The following is a 26,212-nucleotide window of genomic DNA, read 5'->3' as shown; positions in this document are numbered from 1 at the left end:
CATCAAGGCTGGCACTTTTCAGGATGTCCTATTCAAGCTGAGTTTGGCCACCTAAACAAATCTTTAGGATGATATGCTTTTTTTTTTAAATTGTACATAAAAAACCAGACTTAGTAGCAACCTATTTGTTGTATTTACAGCATATGAGTAGACCAATTCCTCCACTTTTCACAGCATAACAATCCAATAGCGTATTTTCAGTACTTTCCCTTCTCAGTTTTCAAAGACTCTGCTCATGTTGACTCCGCTCTTTTTCACAAACATGTACCACCTTAAATTTCATTTGCTTCCTTACTGGGAAAAGAGCAAGAGATGGTCCAAACTAGTGCAGAGGGGAAATGGGAGCTGCAGTCTAAAACACTGGCAATGCTACAACCACCAGACTACTAGCAGCTAACAAACTGTGCCTCTTGCTACCCCCTCCTTGCATTACAGCCCCATTTTGTCTTGATTTCAACCACTACATCTGCTCCAGTTGCAACATGGCCCATCCAGCCCTGATGGACCTGCTACATAAAGTTTCAACTCTGGCAAATTCTTTGATGTGCATGGAAGCTGGATAAATGGCAACTTGTAACTTATAGGACCTCCAGGGAGATAAGCTTTTAGGGTACGTCTGTTTCTGCTACAATTGTCACTGCAGCTTCATGCAAGGTATCTTCTGCTTCCTTTAAGTTAAGCGTAAGAGAACAGAAGTCAACCAAGGTCACATATCAAAATGTTTTCTTAGCTCCTGGGGCAGGTTTGACAACCCACTTTGAACGCCACACTAGCTATACTGCTGCCAGCACTGTTAATAAGCCCTTCTGAGCTCAAGCCACTCTGCATGGAATAAACCCACATGCGTCTCTGGACAAAAGATGCAAATTATTCCCTAAACCAGGTAATTAGTTTTCAGATGAGTTATACAAGTTTTGCCAAACTAACAGAAGAGTCTAGTTTGTTTTTCTTCAGTTTAACAATTTCTGACTCTTGCTACTGTTTCCACTGCACATTGGTGAATGGTATTTGGTTCTTACCGTTAATTCATTTATACAGAGTGCTGAAACTGGAGCCCTGTGACCTCGAAGTTGTGTTAGAAAAGAGAGTTTATTCAAATCCCAGATGATGCAGGTGCGATCCCGTGATCCACTCACAATTATGTGATAAGCTAGCGATGCTGTTAAGCATGTGACAGTGTCAGTATGACCCAGTAATGCCTGCAAAACAAAAGTCAGGAGGAACAAGCTGCAATCAGGAGAGCACAAAAATTACTACATTAAACTCACTTATCTGAAAAGATTCAGATAATGTAAACTTGGATATCCTATCAGAAGATGCAACTGACTTACAAGTATTCAGTTGGCAACTATTTTCACAATTGAAAATGATAGGAGTAATATTTTTTTCCATTTAAAAAGAATTCCCACAAAACCAAATTTCAAGGATCTGATGTTATATAGCCTTCTACTGAAAAAAAAAAACCCAAAAATAAATTTCCAACCCATTCTGAATCCTCCATCTGCATCAGTAGCCTATTTATAGGGTCAGTATGCATTCTAGGCTGCACCTGAAATTACATTCTGAAAACGAATTCTTTGTAAACATAAAATGGCTCCTATATAAACTTCTGTTGATGTTTGAGAAAAGATAAAAGAGACAAGAAAGAGTTGCAACCAAAAAGGCAAAGTCAATTGGAAGGAGGAGAAAATTACAAGCATCTCCTTGTATTAGGCCCTGCTTTTACATTTTAGGCCTAACCTAACCATAGGAACAGGAGTCTGAAATACAGTCAGATTATTGCAACTTACTCAGTTACAAATCATTGGCTAAAGCACAGTAAATGGCCTTCAATATGCTGCCCTGAAATTCAAGATACAATGTTTTATCTTGCACTGTTCTTAACTAACATGCTTTGGAAACACAGCTTTGGACAGTTGTTGGAGACCATGCAAGGGAAATTATTAAATAACTCTCTAAATTTCTTCTCTTAAGTTTGAGTGGAAGCTTTCCTCCAGAAAAAGTCGTGCTATTATGATGGTAACAGGAACAGTAACACTTAACAACCTCGCTACCTATAACAATGATACACAGCTTCTAGAATATTTTGAGGTAGTTGGGTTTTTGGGGTTGTTTTGTTTTGTTTGTGGGTGGGTTTTGTGGTTTTTGTTTTGTTTGGTTTTTTTTTTTTAGTAAACACACAAGACTTATTCTGCACTTAGCTGCAACTGACTTTAAAGCATGGGTGCTCGTTTGTTAAATTAGAACTTGATGTTTTGAATTAACAAAGCAAGAACAACTTAAGGTGATCCTGAACAAGTATACTCTGCTCCACAAACATCTCTGCCAGAAAGAGCAAAGTTTTACACAGAAGTGTAATTTAACTGTATACATTTTTAAAGAAAAAAGTAATTTAAAAAAATTTACAAAGGAAAATGAACCTTTAAGACAGTCTCCTTCACTGCCCTCCCTGACACAGTTTTCAGACTGTGGTATTTTATATACAACACTACAATAAAGCAGATGATTTCACAAAACACACCTGTATAATTTTGTTAACATCACTACCAAATTCCCCATCTCTCCAAAAAGCTCCTGGTGATCAACTATCCTTAAAAATGATGCAATTTTAAAGACGCATTTTGCCCACTTTCAATGCAGATCAGTACCTCGACTACTCAGTTCTCCAAAGGTCTGTGGGACTCATGGCTTCAAAGCTTACTTAGAGTAATACTCCTTTCATAATCCCTTTGATCTTGTAATAAAATTTACATAAAAGGCATCTTTATTGTATTTTACCTGTTTCAGTGTGAGGGCTTTAGCTTTTTCTTTGGAGATGCCCATTTCCCACACACACACCGCTGTGCTTGTTCCTCCAGTGATAACTAGTTTGGGGTTGGGGCAAATGGCACACAGTATCTGACCCCATTCTGACAAACATTCATAAACAATTACTGCCTAAAAATAAAGAAAACAAAGGAGAATTACTTGCAGGCTTAGTGTTTGGTAGGATAAAAATAAAAACCTGAGTGTCACCCTGCACGCTGGACCATTAACTAAGGTATCGCCGCTACCCCTTATGCAGTTTTTCCTCAAACAGAAGCAATTCCAGCCTCTGCCATAAGATGCCTCCCAAGAGAACACGAGAGGTGAGCTTTAACTGCAGAGATTTAATTCATTCATGTTTTGCGGACCTGGTAAAAAATTATTATTAATTGGTTTATGTCATTCTGCCAGCGTTCTGATGAAGACTGCCAGATAGGGAGCAATAAAATATATGCAGTACAGGATTATTTCATTCACATGTGAAATAAATTTCCATTGTTAGATTTTTTCACTATTGAGTACTAATTGCTTTTGGTACATTCAGCACTGAAATAAATTTCAGATTACAGACCTTGTCCGACTCATAGGTACCCAGTCTACAGCTGAGGTCTGCATAGCCCCAAGCAAAAGTTTTATTCCATGTAGGTGGGATGAGAACCTTATTCTGTTCTACTGCCAGAATGCCTTTATCAGTACACACGATCTGTCCCACAGGCTCCTTGAGCTCTAAAAAAAAGAAGATGGGGTTATGTTTTATTGCTAGCACAGACAAATCCCATTAAATACCTGATGCTCTGCAAAAGCAGGATCTCTGTGTTGGCTACGTTACACAAATCTTTGTTTCAACTGCAATGATGGCAACTTTTTCTACATTCCTAACAAATGCAGGGCTAAGCACCATCCGTAGTGGTGAGAACACCCCAAGGATCACAGATAGCTCTGATCCCACGTGCAATGCTGCACAAGGTGTTCTTCAGACAAGAAGTCTGTGGTCATTAAAAGTGATTGTACCATTTTCAGCACAAGTAAAAATAAGTTTTTCGTATCAATTCCAACAACTTGGCCAAGCATTCCCACAGGCTACATTCCTGACTACAGCCTGTGGTGTTCTACCTGTTTTGCCCCAAGCTTTGCAAATATAGATTAGTGCTTTCTAATTTCCTGTCTTACAGCATAGCCCTGCTATGTCCTGTGTAATAGTAGGTGCTTCTCTCTTGACAGCAGGCAGGCACAGATTCATTTAATCAACTAGGAAAGAAATCACTATATAGCATTTACCTGTCTCACAGACAATTAACTTTTGTTCAGTCCAATGTCAGATATGAAGTCAAAAACCACAGTTTTTTGTCTCAGTGCAGCTACCAACACCACCCTTTCCTGCCAACATTTCTCAGTATTTCTTGGCACCATGATAAAGAATTCTTCTGCTACAAAAATCACAAAAATTGAGCCTATCGCAGGCTCAGAAGCAATGTACCCTGAATATTGTTTGTTAAATTAAAACTTTAAAGGGGTGCTTGGGCCCAATTTTATCCCTCTATTTTAAAAAAGTTATATTAAACTGGCACAGATTTGGTGCTTCCCAAGCACACTTTAAGGTAGCTAATAACATAGTCTTACAGCATCAGGATATTTTAAATTTGTCTTTCTCACAAAAGTACAGGCATTAAGAACATTAGAACTAAGCAAAACATGGAAAAGGACAATCTTGCTGAAACTCTGAATGCTCTGGCAAAGAAACAGGAATAATTACTGTGGTTTTACAGTTTACCTTTCACTGGGGCAAGAGATGGCCGCAGGTTGTCCAAATGATGGAAAAAAATCTTGTCACTTGTGGAACCAGGGGGCACAGAGGTTCCCACAGCCTCTCCATTCAGTCGGCTTCTAACACGCTTCGGTGGGTGTGGTTTTTTAAAGAGCTGAAATTCATCAAGAAATCAATTCTAATCAAAAAATACAGGCTTACAAGAGCACAAGCTTAAAAAGATCATCAGTACGTCCAATTTACTTTCTAAAAATTCTGCAGGTCAGCAAATGTTACTTAACTGTTTCAGTATTCACTAATAACTTACGGCAACCATTTCAATAAGACTTCAACAAATAATATGAAATCCAACAAGGATATAACAAGCAAAGTATTTTTAAAGCTACCTCCAGCTGCAAAAGCAGCTGAAGTAAAGCAAGCAAAAATCCCAAAGTTGATGCATAATGCGGTATTAAATTCTAACCTAGGACAAACAGAAAGCTAATTTTTGGCTTTGAAACAAACTGTGTCCCACAAACAGCAGTTCACGCACTTTGAGGCAGCCAGGCTACCAAAGAACAGAGTAACAGCATGGGTGGGCATGTAATTGGACCACATATGACAATCACGCACAAGAAATGCATCTTAGCACCTGATTATCTTCTGCTTAGCTTTTCATTACAAGTGATTGAATTCCCATCTTACTGCTTCAGTGACCATTCCTGGTATCTCAGACAGTGTTAAACAAGCCGATCATCGCTTCTAATAAGCCGTGATCATCAATGACACACACTAAGGTTTATCACATGATAAATTCATAATAAACATCTTGGATGGTAGATGGTATGTATTATTATATGTCAATGACAAATATAAACATTGAGTGATATTTTGTAAGATTTCGATTACTCTTTCGCAGAGAGGCTAGTACAGCACTGAAAGGAGAACTGAAATTCCAAGGCTGAAAGTTATTTTCCTTACAGCCCTTTGAGATGTGTTAGCTGTTGGCCTATCCAAAGCAGAGGGAACATGCATAAGCCTGAGGTAGCTGAGCTATGAGCATGCACACACATTTCTACTTCTCGCACCTACACTCTGGGTACGATGGGTAACAACAGGCCTACGTGCCACAGCTCTCCCTGAACTACAGCATGCCTTCCGTCTGGCTGGGCTATGAGAAGATGGAGAGAGAAGGCACATCATACAGTGTTCACATGGACAACTTATCTCAAAAAACGCCAGTTCCAGCCTTTTTACAAGGGCATGTAGTGATAGGACAAGGGGTAATGCTTTAAACTGAAAGAGGGTAGATTTAGATTAGATGTAAGGAAGAAGTTCTTCACTGTGAAGGTGGTGAGGCACTGGAACAGGTTGCCCAGAGAGGTTGTGGATGCCCCCTCCCTGGAAGTGTTCAAGGCCAGGTTGGACGGGGTTTTGAGCAACCTGGTCTAGTGGAAGGTGTCCCTGCCCATGGCGGGGGGGTTGGAACTAGATGATCTTTAGGGTCCCTTCCAACCGAAACCATTCTGTGATTCTAAAGAAAAAAACCCACAACCTCCCTTCTCCTTTGAGCAACCGTTCCTTTTGCTTATTCATTCTGCTCTGCCCTCCCAGGCTGTGGCATCTCAGGACCCTCGCAGAGCCCTCTTCCAAATGCAGCACCAGCTCTGGAATGTTTTGCAGCACAACTTTTTAAAATGGGAAACAGAACTACCAGGGGCATTACTGGTGGAAAAGATAGGATAAAGAAGATGTAGTCCTCATGTCACATCTCCATGCAGCAAAGGAGTGAAAAACTGCGCAACAGCCACATCACTGAGATAGCCTGCCCTGTGGAAAGTCACAGAGGGTCATAGCAAAACTCTACAGTTACATAAAAATGTCCTCCAAGAGCACTCACCACCAAAAATGACTTAAGGAAGGGGTTTTGAGTTTCCCGAGATTATTGCAGTCTGCCTATTTCCTCTAGCAAAGCATCATGCAATTTCTGGTAGATCTCATCATAGGTTTGTACCTAACAGGCATTTGAAGATTCAGGCAGACCTTCGGACTCAGCTGCAATGCTCTTCCATTGCCCTGCTCTCAGCCCCAGTCTTTATCTGTTCATCTGGCTTTAGCTGGGCCATGTCTGATTATCATCACAACCCAGTGATTATTACTTAAGAGGAGAAAACCCCAGAGCCACTACATATCTAGATTATTGAGAGAGAGGAAGGAAGGAAGGAAAAGGAGAAAAGCAGCCACAGAGGATAGGTGAATAGTTCTCAGCCTTCCTTCCAAGCAAAGAGAGACAGACAGCTGTTAGTGGGTCCCTACAGGAAATATCCTGTGGCTGTCCTGAAACATTATGTGCTGCTGTAGTCTAGAGTTCCCAACATGCAGGTTGGGTTCCCAGTGAATTGCTGAAGGTATCTGTGGTTTCCACTAGATCTAGTATTGGAAAAATGCACCGATGACATTTAAAAGTTTCACCGGACAGCAAAAAAACCCTAAAGAAATGCCTAATTAAAAAAGAAAGAAAGAAAGAAACCCTCAAACCCCCCCAAAACCTAAAAACCCACACAGTAAAACTTCAGATTTAATACTACATTTAATAATTTAATGTAGTCTCTTAAAGAGAACACAAACTTTAAAGCTGCACCAAAAATGCGTCTATATAGCTTCTTAATTATAGCTGTCCTACAAGAGTCAATCTTCTTAATTTAAATTTTGAGTTTTTTTCAACAGATTCTTCAAATAAAAGATGTGGCCAAGCCCTGCAGAATGCCAAGTGACTGGTGTAAGAGAAAGGAAGCATAAGTTATTACAGAAATTATTTTATTACAGGATAAGTTAAAATACTTAAACACTAGGCATTACTTGGAAGTTGCACTTTCACTGCTCCCCTCTGACTTTGCAGCAGGAACATACTTTTTTTTTTTTGATGCTGATTTTTAGAGTTGAACCATAATTCATTTCGCCTTTATTCTAAGGATGCAAAGGGGGGGGGGAGGGGAAGATATTTCTAATCTCACAAGCAAAGCCCAAAGTTGATCTTCATTGCATTTATGATGGAAATGTAAATTATTTCATATCACTGGAAGAATATATATGGAAAGACACTCCCAAGGAAGTTTCAATCCTAAAACACTTTCCTGTTCTATATTAATACATTTCAATTTGAGTGTTATTTGGCAAGTAAGAATTCTACAAAGGGTATACCTGCTTTGGTATCTGTCCAAAGTTATTAATGAATCCTATGGTTGCTGTCTCTTTTAATGGATCATTGATGTTATATATGTCCACTTGCCCCTCATAGAAGAGATGGTGAAAGACATTTACAGCTTCTACTGCAGCAGGACCTTGCTGTTTATAGCCAAAGATCAAGTCAATCCACTCATGCAGATGTGCACTCACAAAGTCACATTCCAGAGCCTGAAATTCAAAGGGTATGCATTAAAACTAGCCGTATTGGTCATTGGTTGAGTCTACTATGCCTGCCACAAAGAAAAATGCAGAATATATTTTGACATATTCTTGTTACGTTTTGATAAAGCTTTTCACTGAAACAAGTCCTTCCCCCTCCTTTGGCTATTCCCTAGCCAAAAAGGAAGGGGAGGAAACAACAATTCTACAGCCCTTTCCAACAATTAGCCATCAATGCAGAACTCATGGACTGGCTAGTAGCTGTGACTGCACAAATCAAGCTTAGATTAATATGCAGTGGAAAGTCCCAACTGATGTTTTCTATTGTCATTATTAAAATGCAAATTACCTCCCGATGAACTCTGATAAATTCACGAGGATCTCCTTTTGCCCATGGGGGGAGTATTACATCGCCAAGTTTAGTGCCATTTTGTTTGCAACCTATTTAAAAAAAAAAAAAAAAAAAAAAAAAAAGAGAGAGAGAAAAGAAAAATTTGGAGAGAAGCACTGAAACTGCATTGCAACAGCAATGGTGAAAATAAAATAAAATAAAATAAAAAAATTCTAACACCTTTCCTTTATAAAGCAAGCCATTTCAGTCTTTTCTTTAAAATACTGTGTGTTTTTAAATGTCGGGCAATAAAACATGAAAAATTCTGCCTCAGTTGTTCATGTAAGATTGCTCGCAGGAGGAAGAGTTCAAATATTCCTTGCTAAGACTTTTGAAGATGATGATAGTGTTTCAGCATATGCTCTTCAAAATAAACATTAACCTTTTAGATAGAGGTGTTGATTAGACTACTCCTTCTCAGTGTTCACAACTTCATAATGTACAGTCTGAACTCAAAAGCTTCATGTTTCCCCATTAAGTGCTCTTGGAACATGATTATTTTGTCTTTATTTTTCTATTTAAGTATATTTCTGCTTTTCTCTCCCCATCATGAGAAAGACCCACTGCAGTGCATGAAAGTTAATGAAAACAACAGTCAGTAAAATAGCCTTATGCAATCATTCCACAACCAGAATCTTGTTATGTCAGTTTAGCTCACACCTAAGCAGCCAGCCCTGCTACCGGGAACTGCTGCCATAGCAGCTGTCCATTTTGCTCCCAGAGGAATCAACACAGCAAGGTTCATTTTCTTATCTCTTTTCAACTTCCTTGTTCTTATTCTATGAGGAAAACTGGAAAAAAACTGGAAAACTGGAAAACTTATTCTATGAGGAAAACTTGTGCTAGCCCCAATTTAAGAGAAGACATAACTTCCTGTATTTGGCATCTGTTTAGTATGTACATAGTAATGGCATGCCAATTGAGTATATTTTGAAGAAAATAAATCGCAGTATGAGACAGCGTAACAGCAAACTGTACTGAGAAGCCTTGGTGGAACAGTATTTCATCCCAGGATTTATCTTCTTCACAATACAAACATTCTGTATCAAGGAATGGAATTATTGTTTTACCCATGAGAATGGCTACACTTCACAGGGGTACAGGCTAAATACTCATTTCCTAACAGTGAAGAGCTAACTGGTATCCCCCCACAAGCTTCACACCCAAGGACATTGGTGATTCCCCTGGGCAAGGTCTGGCCACATACATTCATCTGGGTCCCGGATAGCCCTCTTCCCACTCTGAATATTAAATGGTGGCATGTTGCAATTACTAAAAATGTATTTGTTAAGACTTCCCAGTTATATTCTTGTTTTGTCGCTTGTTGCCAAGAGACAATTCCATGCTTCCTATTAGCTCAGAGGAACACCAACAAATTTCCAAGTTTACAGGGGTAGAGAAGTACTAAGTACATTGCTCCAACAGAAACATTGCTTACATCACCAGACTTTGAATCTTCCTCTCTTTATCTGGGGGGAAGGAAAGCAGGACTGCTACAAATTAACACAATCAAAAGTATCACACAGTGTTTGACAGTTGTTCATAACAAAACCTTTTCTACTGTTGTTCCAAATGCTCAATGAAGAATTTCTAGGACTCTGATGGTCACAGTCCAAAATTATCAGATACGGAGCTAAGTGGACAAGACCTCAACATTTTTCTGGTAATGGCCATACCCTTCTGCGTGAAATATACTTGGGAGAGGTTTTGCAGGGTGTTCTTTTGGTTTTGCTTTTGGTTTTGTAAGGTTGTGCTTCCAATCTCTTACAATACATTTTGAACAAAGGATTTGAGGCCATTAAAACCTACAACTTGATTAATCTTTATTATTGCTATTAGAGTCACAGTACAGAGCTTAGAAAATAAGAGCTTAATGCCACTGTTAAGAGTGACATACATACCAAGGAACATGTATCTCCTATGGCCAATAGGTGTGAAATTTGACTCCTGTTGAATAATCACTCTCACAAAAGCTAACTGCAACATTTCAACAAAACCTCTAGGAATACTTTAAGAGGAAGTTCTAAAAGTGAAGACTGTCAAACAGATTTTGCAAAGCTTAAAAAAATATGCAAAAAAGATGGTGAACACCATCATGGAGTTGCAAGTTACATGGAGAAAAATGCAAACCAGAGAAACTCCAAGTAAAATATGATTATCTGTGCATTTTGAACTGGTAAAAAACTAAGTCAACTAAAACACGCCACTCCAAGCAAAGATCCTTTTTGGATGTTTCAGTGTCCTGTTCAACAATTCTCAGAACAAACTTTGCATTAACTGCTTAAAATGAGCACTCACTGCTTGAGAAAATATCTTAAGTCTGGTAAGTCTCAAAAAATAAATCTGAGGTATCACAGAGGAAATAAGAATTCCTGCTACTCTCTTCCTGATGAAATGATGAGTTCTGAATCATTCAGACTTTCAAATATAATAATACTGAATAAACATGTAGTATCAGGAAATACCAGAAGTAGTCCTGCTTATGCTTTCATGTCAGAACGTGCAAGTCATCTATCATTTTCTCATGCAGTTAAACAGACCTTTTTCTGTCCGTATTATGAGACACTTTTCTCATGTCAGACTCTCTGGCACTGCTCTCACACCCATAGCAATGCTACTAAGCTCTTTCTGCCTACCTAGGTCAAAATTGTTGGAATTGAGCAGGAACTCGGGGAGGTAGAAGAACTCTGGGATGAGTTCCTTCACATCTGCCATGTTGTGCTTCGACGCTGAATACCAAGCCTCCCGTACGCTGTGAAACATTCGGTCAGCCAGGTCAAAGTGACCGCCCTGCGGGACAGAGCGAGAAGCACGTCAGCATCAGAGTATCTCTCAGCACAGCAGATTTTGCCAAGAAGACAAATCAGAACATCCTCTGCCTAATAAAGACACTATAGAACGTAGCATGTTTCTTCCTCTAACGCAACGGATTTAAACAGCTGCATTACTTTTTGATACACGATAATAGTAAACATAAAGCACTGAGATAGAGATATACAGAATTTTAAGAAGTCATCTAGTCCTATTTCAAAGTTTAGTCTCTTCCAGAGAAACACAAATCTTTTTGCCTGATGGCTTCTGTCTAGGAAAATATTTGACATACAATGTTACAAATCCCATTACCCATCAAACCGGTAAACAATTCCAGGCTCTGCAAACGTTTGTTTATTTTGACACTCAGTACTAAAATAACTCTTTGGATAGACATATTGGTTTAAAATAACAATCTTTCAACACCTCCAGCACAGAACTAAACAACTGGCGCATGATTCTTTCAACAACAGACAAATAAAGCATGACGAGCAAAGTATTTTTCACAATAAAATTTGCTTTGGTTTTTGTCTGCTGATATTTTGTTCTGCATACATTTAGAAAAATGTTCAAACTACAAGAAAAAAAATGTGAATTCCATTACATCTTTTACAAAGAAACATCAAAAACCTCCCAGGCAATAACAACTCTGCTAAAAATATTTCTTCTGCCATGTTTGATGAAAACTAAGCTAATTGATCGTATTTTTCACTTAGGTCTCAAATGTACAGCAGGAAAGAAACACAAAGTAAGGTGATGTAATTTTTACCTGTAACCGTAGGAAAATCTGAGTAAAAGGCTCCATCCGGACAAGATAGGAAGCCACTATCATGGCCGATGAATAGTGGGTCCCATAGTGATAAGCTGGGGTTTCCCCTGCAGAAGATTAAAAATCATAAACATAGAACAAATAAAGCAGTTAGGTGACAGAATCAGTACTAACTGAAAAAAAAAATTAATTAGTGTTTCATTTTAATTACTCTGTGACCTTGGACACATTTAAAATTGGAATTTGTAACTTTCCCTCTCTAGAATATGAAAGTTTTATGTTTTGTCATGGCCACCACTTGCATTTTGGCTGCAGTCCAGTAGCCCTAATTCAATGGGCTTCTGCAGAGCCGTACTGAATGGTTAGTCATTTTTTATTTTAACTAATTGAAATGTTGCAGTGCAGCTATGGTGATTTCTGCTGAAGAAACATTTTATTTTTTTTTTACTTTTAGTCTTATTGGTTACTGTGGAATTAAAGGCTTGGGCAGAAATACGTCTCAGAATTGTTGGCTACAGATTTTGTACAGCTTTTACTTTCTTAATTTCCTGGCAAAAAGTCTGCATAAATACACTTAGAACATACTGATTCATTTCTAGAAATGAACATCTTTGCCACCTGCTGTTGTTTGATACAGAACAGCACTGCAGTAGTTAAACAGGCTTGTGTCTTCAATAAAAGCACACAAGAAGAAATTTATCATATAATAGCTGCCTTGCCAAACGCACAAGTTTTATTTTCAATATATAAGGAAGCTCTAAAATCAAGAATACGTAACTTAATTGCATCTCATTCTGAGGTTTTTTTTAGCTAAGAAAATGCTGTTTCCTTAACAAAAAAAACACGCATTAAGACAAGAAATGAAAAAGCTAGAGTACTGCTAATGCAGAAGTATTCCCCTTCCTTTGTACAACTTATTTTCTTGCAGCAGCACTCAAACTGTATTAGTAGAGACAACTGGTTGCGTGCTTCATGTGCCTGCCCATTGTCTAGCCTTTACACAATGTTAAACTGTGCTGAACGTGCAACTGTTTTGTCTTTATTTTTACATATTAAAAAAAGCTGTAATTCGGATTTAAAACAAACACCACAGCAAGAAAACCAACGCCCCTTTGCTCTAATTTAGTATTTGTTGGAGAGTCACTAAAAACCACGGTAGAGTTCTGCATATCCACTTCCAGACCTCTTGACCTGTAATATAAAAATCCATTACTCCCTCCCATCATGTGACAGGCACATGTCCCTCTGCTCTTCCTGCAGGATGTATCATTACTTACCATTGGGATCTTCCCAATCTTTGTATCGCTTCTTGTACTGGGCTAACCTGTCTTCTGTTTGAGCTCCCATGGGCTTGGCCAGGTTTCTGAATGTCTTGGGATTTGTAAGATCCAGTTCCTTTAAAAATAAAACGGACACCAATTTTATAAAAAAAAAAAACAAACCAAAAACCAAACAAAGCCTTTCAACACTGCTGATTACCATATTTAACACCACATACCTCCTAAGGCTGTCATCTTTGTTTTCTACACACACACCAGGTGCAATGTTGGATATGTTTAAAACAGTCCTTCAGTCTGATCTAAGAGAGTCAGTGTTTTTTATTTTAAGTCACATCTGGGCTCCAGAAAATTTTTGCCCTGCTCCCCTCATCCTGTTCCCCAATTCCCCCTAATTCTGTTCTTGAACACTCAACATGCACCCTAACGATATTTTATGTTACAGTCTGGCTGGTAGGAATGGCTGCCCACAAAAGCATTAATAGGATGTTTCATCTTTTTCAAAAGCAAATTCTTCACCATGGGGCCAGATTTCATAGTAGCCCCGACCACAGCCTTCTGGACAAGTGTGCTTTCTCTGTGAGCATAACGTCCTTCAGGATATTCAGTAGAAAGCTAATACAAAGACTTACAGGAACTGCTGCGACATAGAGAGGTAACTGCCTTAGAACAAGCTATGTATCCCGACCCTCACCTGTGCACAGTCCAGTAACATCTGTAAAGTCAGTGCAGGCAAGGACCTGCCCACATGGGATGGCCAAGAATCTCTAATATCTTACCCACTGGTAAGTGGGAGGAACATTAAAAAATTGATGAAATCAAACAACTGGCAATAAAGATAAGCCTCAGTTTTACCAAGGCAGTATGAGCCAGCTGTAATATTTGCAAAACCTCCAACATATAAAAGATTACTGACAAGGCTGACAAGATATTTTATTTACCTCTGAATCATAGTCTGCGAGGATCCAGGGAAAGACAGGGTACTGCATGAGATCATTATAGGATCTGCCCGCCAGAGTGTTTAAGTGCATCAGGTACTGGAAGTTACTGATTTCTCCTCTCTTAAGGAAGACAGATAACAGCACTGTAAAGTGTTCACTTTAAACAATCAAATATCTATGCTGCCAGACTGTCAAAGTGTTCAGCTCTCCCCAAACATACAAAATTTACTTCAGTATTACATTGCTCACTCTACTTTTACCACAGTCCCTCCCCTTGCATTTTCAACGGTAGAACCATTTCCTGTTTGATGATATCATGAAATACTACAAACTAAAATGCTGAGATACACTTTCTATAGTAGTATATTCCACCTGTTCGAATAAGAGGATGCAACTTATGTGCACTGATTAATTACGTATCACTACAAAATGTGGAATTAAATACAAAAAAACCCCAAAATTTTCATACTTACTTCCCATCTTTGAGTAACAGATTTTTCTCCCACTAAAGTGCTAAGCAAGCCAGACCTAATGGGAAGAAGGAAGTCCATTTTCTGACTTTGCAGTAAGATCTGGGTTACATCTTCACAAGACAATCCAAAGTTTTAAGATTAAAACTTGTAAATTGCCACAGTTAGAAAAACAGGGCTTTGTTCCTTTTTGCTTTAGCAGTGCCTTTTCTTATTTCTAAGCACATACTGTTAAAATTATGCACATTAATTATGCAATTCAGTGCAAGTACAAATGTATCTAACAGGCTGCCGATGAGCAAAATATCTTGAACAACTTGGACAAATCTAATGGCTTTGGCATTCCAATTCCTTTCAGAACATGTCTGTATATCGATAACATTAATCCTGATAGCATATATTAATTAGTAAGAAGATTACCAATGCAGCCAATGATATTAGTACATTTTAAATAACTGGAGCACAACATCACTAGTTATTTATTTTGGTAATGCCCAATTTTAAATTGAGGTTGCAGTACTCTCCAGTGAATCCTGACCTTAATGCATCATTTATTTGAAACTGATGAGCTACAGAGCTCGTGAGGAACAGAATCACCTACCCTTGCTCTACGCTGGTGTTTGGTCTCTGCCCAGACACCGACTCCGAACTGTCAGTTAGAGATGGTACCACAGCCAAAAACCTGCATCAGCAGTTAAAAGGAGATTAAGATTAGTGTTTCTGTCCTCGGTATGTCTTTTCCTTAGAAACAGAGTGCATTTAGTACAGTTACAGACTTCATTTTGAGCAGCTACGTAATATCTTCAACAAAACGGAATGACCCTTTTCTCACTGAATGCATACCGCAAGTTTTGCATGCAGGCATTAGCACTTCCTAGTGGTTCTTTTGTGCAGCACTAAGTTGCTAGCAGGTTATCCACTGCCTAACACCCATCACTCTTCCAATCTGCTTCTGGTTGTTAGGTCACTGTAGGCTCAAATATGGCTCAACACGGATATTTGCAAATATTCAGATTAAATGTTCTAACTTATTTTACAGTACCTTTGATAAACTTTGTTTCTAACCCCTTTTTGGAAAGCTAGAAGATAGTTCCGTCCATCTCCTGAGAAAACTTCAATTGCAATTGGCTGAAAACAAAGAGGACAAACCCATGTCAATGCTAACACATTTGATTGTTACCTCTGAAGGTCAGGCGCAGACCAGTTTAGTCATACTGTACTACATCTGACATCAAATTATGGTGAAGCAGATTTTGCTTAGTGCAGCCAGATGTTTTATTTTCGGAACACTAAAATTCACTAATACACCAATAAACTAAACCATGGTAAGCCAAATGTTCAAACAAGGATACCCAACTTAAGTACTTCAATTTCAACACAGTGAATAGCTTCACTTTCCAAATACTGATCAGTTATGTATTTATTTTACTTTTAAAAAATTACAACATCGTCAAAAAATTCCAAATTTGGCTCCTCAAGCCAAATACAGTGTCCAAGTTACCTGCAAAAGGTATCTCCTTTTATGTACTTCCTTAATATCTTCATATGCAAAAATGCTGCATGTTCTTTTGAGTTGACTTGGACCTTGCCTTGCTCCCCTAGGTATGATTGGCTCATGCATCCTGTAAATGAGCATAAACAGGTAAGAGAGAAGTGATTGAAAAGATAAATTAAAAGAATTATTCTCTTAATTCATATGAGAGTCCAGTTATAGGAACAGCTGATTTTCACAATGTACCATACTACATTAAGCAATTGGTGAGCACAGAGGAAACTGCTCCTGAGGTCTTTCTGAATCTGACATTATTTTGGAGTTGACTCCTCAAAAATCTCATTAAATACTTCTTGTTCAGCTATTAAAGATTGAGGAAACTATTAATCTACTCACTTTGGGGGCAGTGTCTCAATATCCCGTATTTCTCTGGTGGCTGTCATGGTAAATCCGTCAATGACATAGAAGTGCTCTTTCCCAAAGAGAAGCAGCCCTTCGCTGGTGTCAAGACCCTGAACCCGAGCACAGCGGTACATATGCTGAATCTGTAATGAAAAGCAGACACTTAGCAAAAGCAGGTTAACGAGCTCAGACTCAGATGGTTGCTTTGTTAGAACAAGCCCCAGACACTGCTTTATCACTTGTAGGTACAGCAGAAATTCTGCTATTTTCCTCCTTAATCAGAGTTATACCTAACGCCTGCAATTAGCAATTGGGAAGGGAGCTAAGTAAACCCTCCTCTGTATAATATAGATCTATATATTTACCAACTTATCCACTCGCGCTATGCTTCCTGAGCATATTTTAGAATCTGTAGCCCACTTGACTGTGATCACAAATGTATATACTTCAGACAGACAAAGTCTGAAATACCAAATACGCAGCACGGTCATTCAACACTGTTCATGGGGATAAAATACTAGTTATCAAGGTTTTTCATTCTAATGAAGGGAACAATTAATTATAGACAGTCTGCCAAGTTCACTATTTATATTTTCAATATATATTTTCCGTCTGGACTCACTAAGCCGACAGGATAATAATCCAAGCATGAGATAGCTCATAGCTTTCATTTCAGGACAGGTACTTTTTTCCCTAGCAGGCAGAAGGAAAGAAAACGAATGTTTCCAGTACAGGGTTTTCAGCTTCGAATCTCTTTGAACCAGAGCACACATTTGATTTCAAGGAAGAAGGTGACAAAATATTAAGCAAATTCAGACCTGTAGATCAGGGAAGGTATTTAAGACATTTATTCATGCTTGCAGCATGGAATGCAGAAATTCCAATACAGTAAGTGCTTAGTGTAGTTTGAAGTACACAGTACCTTCTCTCCTTCTTCAAGAAGTCGAAGCAAAGTTGTATTGTCAGTCTTCTCTTCTTCATCAATTGAACTCCCCTCAACAATTTGATCCTGTGATTGGTCCTGGTTCTCATCATCTCCTCCGTCAGGAGCAGAGCGAGATCGTTTCAGGGGAGGCTTCACCAGGCCTGGAAAAGAAGAACAGAGATAGATAAGTAAAAACCTGACACACAAAAAATTCACTTCACAAAACCTATTGAACTTTGAAATTACTGATCCAATACTAAGACAGAAAAACAAGAGTCCTACAGGATCCTTATGCTTGTCTTAATCCAAATGCATGAGAAGATATAAAGGAAGATAAATTTAAAGAAAACAGTTCAGGACAGAACAAATGATCTAACCTTTGACTCTTGCAATAGTGTCCTCCCCATGTTCTGGCTCCTGCTGAGTTGTTTCACCCACTGTATTCTCTTCTATAGCATCCTGAAAGACTGCAGGGTTTCCAGAAGCCAGGCGCATGTAGTACTCCTTACTGTCATAACTTATAGCTCTTCGGTAACGAGCAGGTTTCTTAGAAATAATTGAAGAAATTGCTTGGTCAGTCAACTGCTCACTCACTTCAGTGAACGTGTTTCAGGAATACTGTGTGCAGCACAGTGCATGCCCATCAAGTGTTTTGTGTGTGCTCAGTCATATACCAACACATACAGAAACAGCGACTCTTCAGTAGATCTAATCTGTCAGCTAATTTGCAAGGGAGTTATTCAGCCACTCAAGTAATAATGGGGTTGCAGAAATGCCTGCAGATAGACCTGCAACATGGGAAGTAAGAAGTGTGGCCACTATGTTATGAACTGTCACAAAAGGCTGGGATGCTTGTACTTAAGATTGGTAGATCAGCTGGCCATTTTATCATCTTTCATAACTCCCTACAACATATGCAGCTTATTCGTTAGCCAGCTGACTTCTTTGCTAGGCAATAGTTTGAATAAAAAATTGCCTCAAGGAAACATACAGATATGTGGAAGTTGATATGAACTAAAAGCAGCCAGGGACTGGCTTTAAGGCTCAGAAATTCTTAATTCATTCAGTTGTTTATTTTTTAGTAAAGCTTCTGACGGTTTGTGGGCAGCAGACCGGCATAAGAGTATCCATTTAACCAAAGTAATTCTTCAAGCACTGTTTGTACCTTTGGGTGACAACAGATTATGATACATTTTGTTATGGTGGTGGTTTTTTGGTTTTGGTTTTTTTTCTTTGTTTTGTTTGGGGTTGGTTTTGTTGAGGGGATTTTTTGTGGGGTTTTTTGGTTGTTTTTTTTCTTTTCCTTTGTCCGTCCTGTCCCCCACCACAGGCTAATTCTTATATTCCTCTACTTGACTATGGAGGTAACATTCGAAATAGAAGAATGAACTAAATGAGGACAATAAATATCTCAGAATGATCACAGGAGCTATAGGTGAAGATAAAAGAGGTATTAAAGAGCCAAGAGCCTTTCCGAAATCAAAACACACTGATGCACATGGATGGATGAAAATCCATTGATTTTATACCACAGTTGAAAATTTTCTTCTCCAGCTACTGTTTAACCTCACCCTCTAGAAAGCTTTGTGAATGTGTTCAGTTCTCCATCACAAATAATTTTTTTTTGTTTTGTAGCATTATTTCCCATGAATTTCAAAATTAGGTTGGGATAGTTACAAAATAGTATTATTATAAATCCAGTTCAATGCTTTACATTATGTAGAATTGTAGAATGTCACTGCCATTTCAGTCCAGATTTTCCCTTGTCCACTTCTGCAGTAATAACAGGAAATACATAAAATGTACTTTTTTTTTGGTTCATCTGTATGATAGTATAGTGGGAAACTCAATGACTCATAAAATCAAACTAGCCTTATTACAAGTGGATGCTCGGGATGACGAAGAGATTAAGATCAGCAACACAGAGATTTATTATTTCAGGTCAAATTGGCTGCCCCCAAAATCAAAAATTTAAGGCACTGTGATCTAATTTGCTCACTTACATTCAACTAAGTCTTCACTCCTTATCACCACAAAAATGCCACTTAAATCATGCTTAAAACCTCTGTGGAAACAACTTATGTATAGCCTACAAAGAGAAATCCTAACCAGCACTGCTAACACGAAGAAAGGAAAACAGTAACAATTTATATTAGATATTCTGTATAATAGAATTACTTTCATTTATATGTATCAGTTTATTGTTGAATGTAATTCAAAATGAGTGAAAGCACATTACACATTGTACTTAGTGATGGGCAAAACCGCGAATGTAGTTAACAGAGAAGCAGCATAATACTGAAATGCTTGCAGAGCAGCCACTTCCAAACAAGTCTGTTATTTTCAGGGTAGGATTCATATTTTTGAAACAAATGTGTGTATTTCATTAATAGTAAAAATGAGAAGAAGAGTCAGCTAAGACACAATTAATCTGGGGTCTAACAATAGTAGGCCTGTTACAGCCCATTATGGCCAAAAAGGAGAAAAACTGCTCACCAGATCCTCCCTTAGAAAGAAACACTTACTTTCCCTGTAAGTGCTTCCAAGTGATCGTGTTGCCCATTACTAAACATGTTCCACCACCCATTAGTTCAGATCCCAAAGCCACAACACTTCACACAGTGAGAACAGTGATAGCACAGCCCAACACAGCCTGTTAGTGTGCAGCAAAGAAGGTAAGATCTACAGAAAGTTTTATTAGGTGAAGGTTGAGGAAAGCACGGTAACATCTTCTAACGTGATTACTGAAAAAATCTTTAGGCCTGGAAATATTTACTGAAAGAGCAAGTTGAAAGCCAAACGTAGAAGCCTTGTTAAGATTGCCTAACATGCAGAAGGAAAAAAAGTATTTCTTTTACATTCTTTCAGTCAGTGTACTTGTTTATTTACCTTTTGAGGAATGGTATCATCAGATGTCTCAGGAAGTCTACTTGAGAAGTCAGACTGAAAACAGGGCATCAATTATATAAGCATCAGAGAAAGAACACTTTTGAGAAGAATGTATGATGGCATGTTCTCCACTTCGTGTGAATTAGACTGTCACTACAGCTATTGTGTGTCAGATTGCAAGCAGACAAATATACCTAATGGTTTAAGACTGGTTGAATGCTATTTTTCGTTTGCTTACGTACTTTGACATTCAGCTTAATTTGAGGAAAAAAAATCCTGCATGCATACACGCATGCCTAAAAAGACACAATAAAGACTGCTCCATTTCTTAAAAACAGCGTACCAAAATTAACAGGAACTAACTGCCAAGCTTTCAAAGGCCATGTGCATTTCTGCTACACAGCCCACGTTCATATTTGCAGACGGATGAAAGTATATTTCACAAACACACCCAAACCAAGGCCCGTAGCCTGTTTGGTTTTTTTCTTTTTTTTCAGATCACTGTTTACCACGTTATCTAGCATAAGGCCGAGAACTCTGACTGAGACCCCCCATAGTTATGGTACTTCTCAGCCTCTAGAGGCTTGTGAACATGCCTCTGCTGTTCACTGGCATGATCACTTAGCTGATGCAAGCACACCTCATCTTATGTTGCAATTGCTAGTCTTCAAGTTCACTTAGTTTTGAGCCGAGTGATTCAGTCCCTTCCCTAAATATACTATAAGGAACAGCTGGACCTTACCAACCATTTAGGACATATAGACAGAATACCAGGTAATATCAACAGAGTAAAATACGCTTCTTAAGAAAAACTTATAAAAAAATACGGATTTTACAACAGGGCATAAAATCACTCATCACAAAATCTTGAATACTTACCAGCAAGTTTGTTTCTTGCTCAGCTTCAGGCATGTAGGGATACTGAACATAAAACATGTCATTTCGCACCATCTTTTTCCTCATTCTGCAGGGACCCTCAGTCATCTCCAACATCCACTTGTCAAGATGGGAGCCAATGGGGGGACCCCACAGACCTCGCTCTCGTAGTAACTCGTATTCAATTTGAGACCACTCTTCTGTCACATATTTTAATGCATTCTGCTGACGCTGAATACAAAGACATTTGTATATGCATCAGGAGTGATGCTTTTAAGCCAGTCTCTGGAGTAAGCAGAGACATTTTCACTACGTTACAGAAAAACCTGTAATGATAATTCTAGTAGCATTTTCTAGTACACCTCAATGAGATTTCCAGTGTCAGTTACCATAAAAGCAGGGTTCCTATTGTATTCTCAACGAAAAAGGAAAAAAAGGAAGGTAAAAGCTCTGCTTTTGGTTTGTATCGTTAATTGAATGTATTTCTAAATGGCAAATGTGAAAGAAATGTAACACTAATCCACTGATTTTGAAAAAGGATTTTAAGAATGAAAACAAAAATTGTTTTGGAGGCCTTCCCTGCCTGTATTTACACTGGAGAGAGAAGTTAAATGAAGCAAAGTTTGGTGGTTGGTTTTTTTTTTAGCTAATTGCTTTCAATGACTTGTTTCTCTCAGAAGCTGATTTCTTAAGATTTATAGCACGCAGCTCAGCAACTAGTTTGAACCAAAGGTCTTTGGGGATGTCTGGAAGAAACCACAGGGTGCACTGATTTCATTCTGGAAGGCACAGAGCAGCCACTTTCTATCACTGCATGATTTGGGAGAGGTACCATAAAATTTTCTTTGTGTTACTATAAAAGTAGTGTTTGTACACAATGCTTCTTTGCATCTTCTCTTAAGTTTTTGTACAATGTTTTAGAAAGACAGCATATTCTAGCATAGTTCCAATCTCTCTTTTTTCTTTTTTTTCACTTTTTTTTTACACTTCTAAGAAAAGACTACTTAAGCTTCTTGAAAAAAATTAAGATTTAACATGTAATATTGCTACAAGAGTTTTCATCTACAACCACATCAAAATGAGTTTCCTCATTTGTTTATTTGACTGCTTGTAAAAAACTCTTAAAAAAACAACTGTATCTAAACATTCAAGCATTTCACCAGTGACAACCTAATATTTTACAAGCCCCATACTGAGAAATGGGATCGGTATAACCTAACAGGTCAAAATATCAGTGTCAGGTAATTAATCCTCTGAACCATACCTCTTGATATTCCTTATACTGCATATCAACCAGGTCCCGAACCACTGCAATGTGAGTAAACATCCACTGGGAAATTTCCTAATACAAAGGTAAGAGGACAGACAGAATGACACTTTATAAAAGAAGATTTTGTTTTAATGAAAAGCCTATGAATACATCACCTTGCTAAACTTGCTCACAAAGTATAGTTTCTAAAATAAAAAAAAAAAAAAAAAAGACTTAGATGATGAATTTCAAAATACTGCATGCAACAGTATTTAAGGTTTTGTTTGGTGTGCTGTTTTCTTCTTTTGTTTTTTTTAAAGAGGCAGTAAATTCATGTATAGGAATATCCGTTAAAAGAAACTGGGAAACATTTGGAAAATATTCCAAATGCGACTAACAGTTCAGAACATTCCCAAACAGCCTAAGATTGCACTGACAAATATTACTATTTTTCCCTATTTCTTTTTAAGTAATATTTTTTGGATGCTGCCTAGTTTGTGGGAAATCCTCAAGACACCCAGCACTCCTCACTCTGTATCACAATATACCTGTTTTCACTTATTGCTCCCTCTACTGATACAGCCAGCAATGGTTCCTGTCAGCTCAATTTGTGAGTTTCTTCCTTTTCATTTTAATGTGTATGCCTGCTCACCAGGAAAATGACTGAGAGCACTGAGAATTCGTTATTTTATCAAAGCCACTGAGTAATTTTCAGATCAGAAAGAGAACTGGCAATGTATTTTTTTCCACAGGACACAAACTCCTCATTAAGTCAACAGGAGTTACACATTTCCTTGTGGCAGAATATACCTGGCCCCCTTGATCCAACATGCCCCCAGTGTTTCAAGTGCTAAATACAGTAAGAGCTCAATCCTCCAAAACTTTCAAACCCCTCTCTTTCCTTTGTTTCCAATGCCTTAAATACTTTATACTAACTCCTTGCAATGCCCCACCAGGTACTGTCCTACTGAGAGCACCACTGCTGTGCTACTCCAGTCTAACTTTTTTTTTAAATTTTATTGTTTTTTTTTAAGCAAGCAGGTTTGTAAAGCAAATGTCGAGTTCTACCATCACATACTGTTTTGCTGAACTCTTCTCTGTAGTACGATAAAAACAGTGCAAAGCAGCATTTGTTTAGTCATGATACATACATGGTCATATAGGGATTTTCCTAATCCACATAATCTTGGGGGCAGGATGGAAAAAAGGACAAGCATCTATCTCACAGCTTCTATTTCAGAGCAGTATTGCAAACCGAATTTAAGACCCAGACTAGCAAAGCAATAAAGCATATATGTAACGAGAAGCAGCTGAGCAGTCTCACCAACAACAAAGAGTTAATGTTACAGAGATGCAGATACACCTACTAGATTAGGACACACAGAAGCAAGATGCCCAGTCTGGATATTCAAAAAGGGGACAGAAAACCAAGCACCAGATATCACTTCACACTCTGCAGGATTCCTTACATTGGGATATTTACCACAAACCCTGAACATACATTGCTGGATTTTAGACTGTGTGTTATTAATTGACAGAAATTACCTGTGTAGAGAGGTTGTGTTTACTGAGCCCACTCTCCTTGCGGTTTCTCCTGGAACCAGTTAGTTTAGAGAGGCCAAACCCACTGCTAACTCGTGAAAGTTTGGACTGTGTGGTTGGAACCAAAGCCTCCCCTCTACTGATGCACTTCTTCTCATGAGCTGAAAAACAAACAGAAAGTGTTAGGAGTACTTTTTAGGTGGGGTTTTTTTTTCCTCCCCCCATTATAGCTGTTTTTTTTAAAATAGAATAATCTTTGCTGCCGCTTGAAAAAGGTGGGTGTTTTGGGGATTAGCGGTTGTGTGTGGTTTTTGTTTGTTTGGGGTTTTTTGTTGTTATTTGTTTATTTTAAGAGTACCCAGCAGCACTCACATTCCTGTCAAACATTCATGACTTGCATGAGGAAAGATCCCCAGGTGAAATCTGGGAATTGCTTGCATTTGAAATGAAGCATAACAAACAGATTTAGTTACTCCTTTTACTGATTATCAAAATCGGGGTCCATGAGCTATGAATTCTGTCCTCATCTGAAGAGGTGACCTGCTATGTATAAAAAAAAAAAATCATTACCTAGCCTCCCTCTACCCCCGCCAACTTTAATTTTGCTGATTTACATCCCTTAAAGAACAAGTGGGCATTCCAAAGAAGGGAGACAGTGTCTGGAGAAATATTTTTTTCTCAAAACAGTTACAAAGATAACAGAATTTATATCATTTATGTTATAAACTGTAGATACTAGCAAAAAAACCGCAGCTGAGCACCGTACCTCTACTCAAAAAGGAGGTACAACATGACCCCACTAACCAATCTGGCAGCAAAATACACTGTATTGAGCGGAGAAGCTAGGTGGGCCTACTGCACCTTTTTGTGCACATACAGCCATCCCAGTTGATAGTCAAGTCCACAAGACTGGTGTGCTTACCTTAAAACTGAAGTAAAAAACATCACAGCTTAGTTCAACTCTCTCAACAGTTTAACATTCTCCCAATATTCAGCTAACAGATCGTACTGTATATCAGTTACCTTTGATTTAGAAAGTACATGCTCATGTTCCTCACTGTTTCTTTAATTCACTCTACCTCTGAGCCTTCTTTTTCTTCTTTTAAAACCACTACTACCTTCTTATAGCAATAATTTCTCCAAAGATCCTTCACTCTACTCAAAACATTTCTGCAAATATACTGACTATCAGGGAGATACTGGAAACTTGAGCAAACATCAGCCAGGAACAAAGCACATCTAGAAATACAGAGACTACAAAAACAAGTATTTCAAGTTTCCAGAAATGCTTTCTGTACATCCAGGTTAACCTCAATTACTTTAGAGCCGTGTAATCATCAAAGGAGTCATATCTATGGAATTTTATTATCTGCTGTCTAAACTCTCACTAATTCAGTCCAGCAACAGTTGGCCTTTTTTATTACACAGGTGCAGAGCTAACTTGTGCTTAACTTGTTGTCCTCCAGGATTCCGAGGTCCTTTTCCTGCAAAGCTGCTTCCTATGCTGAACAAATTTCCCAGCCAAGAAGAAGTCAGAGTATCACTGCTGCTAGAGAAGGACTGCTCAGTCACACATTTCCAATCGTATCACCAGACAGAGTTTGCAGGCTGCACCCAGACATGCTCAAGAGGGGTCCCCCTCGCTGCCTGGCACATCCAATCCTGAGAATGGTAACACAGGTCACCCCAATCCACGTGTTCATGGGAAGGAGCTAAATGACTCCATCACTGTAATCCACAATACACTACTTGGTGCATGCTGACTCACAAACATAGGACATTGTTGAGACCACCAACAGTGTTGAATAAAGGCCCTGTGTTCAGTGGAGTGTAAGTATATCCTATACACAGTATAGTTTCTGAATGAGAGATGTTAAACGGTGACAGTTTAGAGTACTTACTGCTACACAAAAGCTAAGCCCATATTAAAACATCCAGTGCATATGGTTCACTTCAGGGAAATCTACCATTCAGGACAGATAAATCCTCAGTTACACTCACCCAAATGATTTTGCCAACACTTTAAACTTGCTTCCTCAATAAAAGGTCTTGCAACAGTTATATCCACTTGGCCACGATCATTGACAGGTAGCGTCACTTTGAAAACTTCTTCTAAAACCTGTTTTTTACTATGGATCAGCTCTGTCCACACTCTGTTTATGGCTTTTAAAAGAAGCTGGCGACCTGCATAGGTACAAGATCACAAACAGCAAGCTCTCTACCA

General features: G+C 38.5%; 1 protein-coding gene across 1 annotated transcript in view; it reads right to left on the bottom strand.

Moving 5' to 3' along the window:
* Positions 1-26,212, bottom strand: part of WDFY3 (WD repeat and FYVE domain containing 3) — a 145,710-nt gene that overhangs the window by 5,759 nt on the left and 113,739 nt on the right. Inside the window, exons 39-60 of the mRNA XM_050895386.1 lie at positions 25,990-26,172; positions 23,992-24,149; positions 22,462-22,539; positions 21,201-21,428; positions 20,322-20,375; positions 17,810-17,978; positions 17,430-17,593; positions 16,502-16,650; positions 16,115-16,235; positions 15,656-15,741; positions 15,215-15,295; positions 14,617-14,671; positions 14,144-14,263; positions 13,203-13,320; positions 11,926-12,032; positions 10,982-11,135; positions 8,304-8,395; positions 7,751-7,963; positions 4,577-4,724; positions 3,377-3,531; positions 2,779-2,937; positions 1,020-1,199 (exon numbers count right to left, since the gene is read on the bottom strand). Of these exons, the coding sequence (XP_050751343.1) occupies positions 1,020-1,199; positions 2,779-2,937; positions 3,377-3,531; positions 4,577-4,724; positions 7,751-7,963; positions 8,304-8,395; positions 10,982-11,135; positions 11,926-12,032; positions 13,203-13,320; positions 14,144-14,263; positions 14,617-14,671; positions 15,215-15,295; positions 15,656-15,741; positions 16,115-16,235; positions 16,502-16,650; positions 17,430-17,593; positions 17,810-17,978; positions 20,322-20,375; positions 21,201-21,428; positions 22,462-22,539; positions 23,992-24,149; positions 25,990-26,172 (2,972 nt within the window). The remainder of the gene's footprint in view (positions 1-1,019; positions 1,200-2,778; positions 2,938-3,376; positions 3,532-4,576; positions 4,725-7,750; positions 7,964-8,303; positions 8,396-10,981; positions 11,136-11,925; positions 12,033-13,202; positions 13,321-14,143; positions 14,264-14,616; positions 14,672-15,214; positions 15,296-15,655; positions 15,742-16,114; positions 16,236-16,501; positions 16,651-17,429; positions 17,594-17,809; positions 17,979-20,321; positions 20,376-21,200; positions 21,429-22,461; positions 22,540-23,991; positions 24,150-25,989; positions 26,173-26,212) is intronic.

This window comes from Gymnogyps californianus, chromosome 4, assembly GCF_018139145.2.
Source record: "Gymnogyps californianus isolate 813 chromosome 4, ASM1813914v2, whole genome shotgun sequence".
In the NCBI taxonomy this organism is placed as follows: domain Eukaryota; kingdom Metazoa; phylum Chordata; class Aves; order Accipitriformes; family Cathartidae; genus Gymnogyps; species Gymnogyps californianus.
This window is presented reverse-complemented; position numbering and strand designations above follow the sequence as displayed.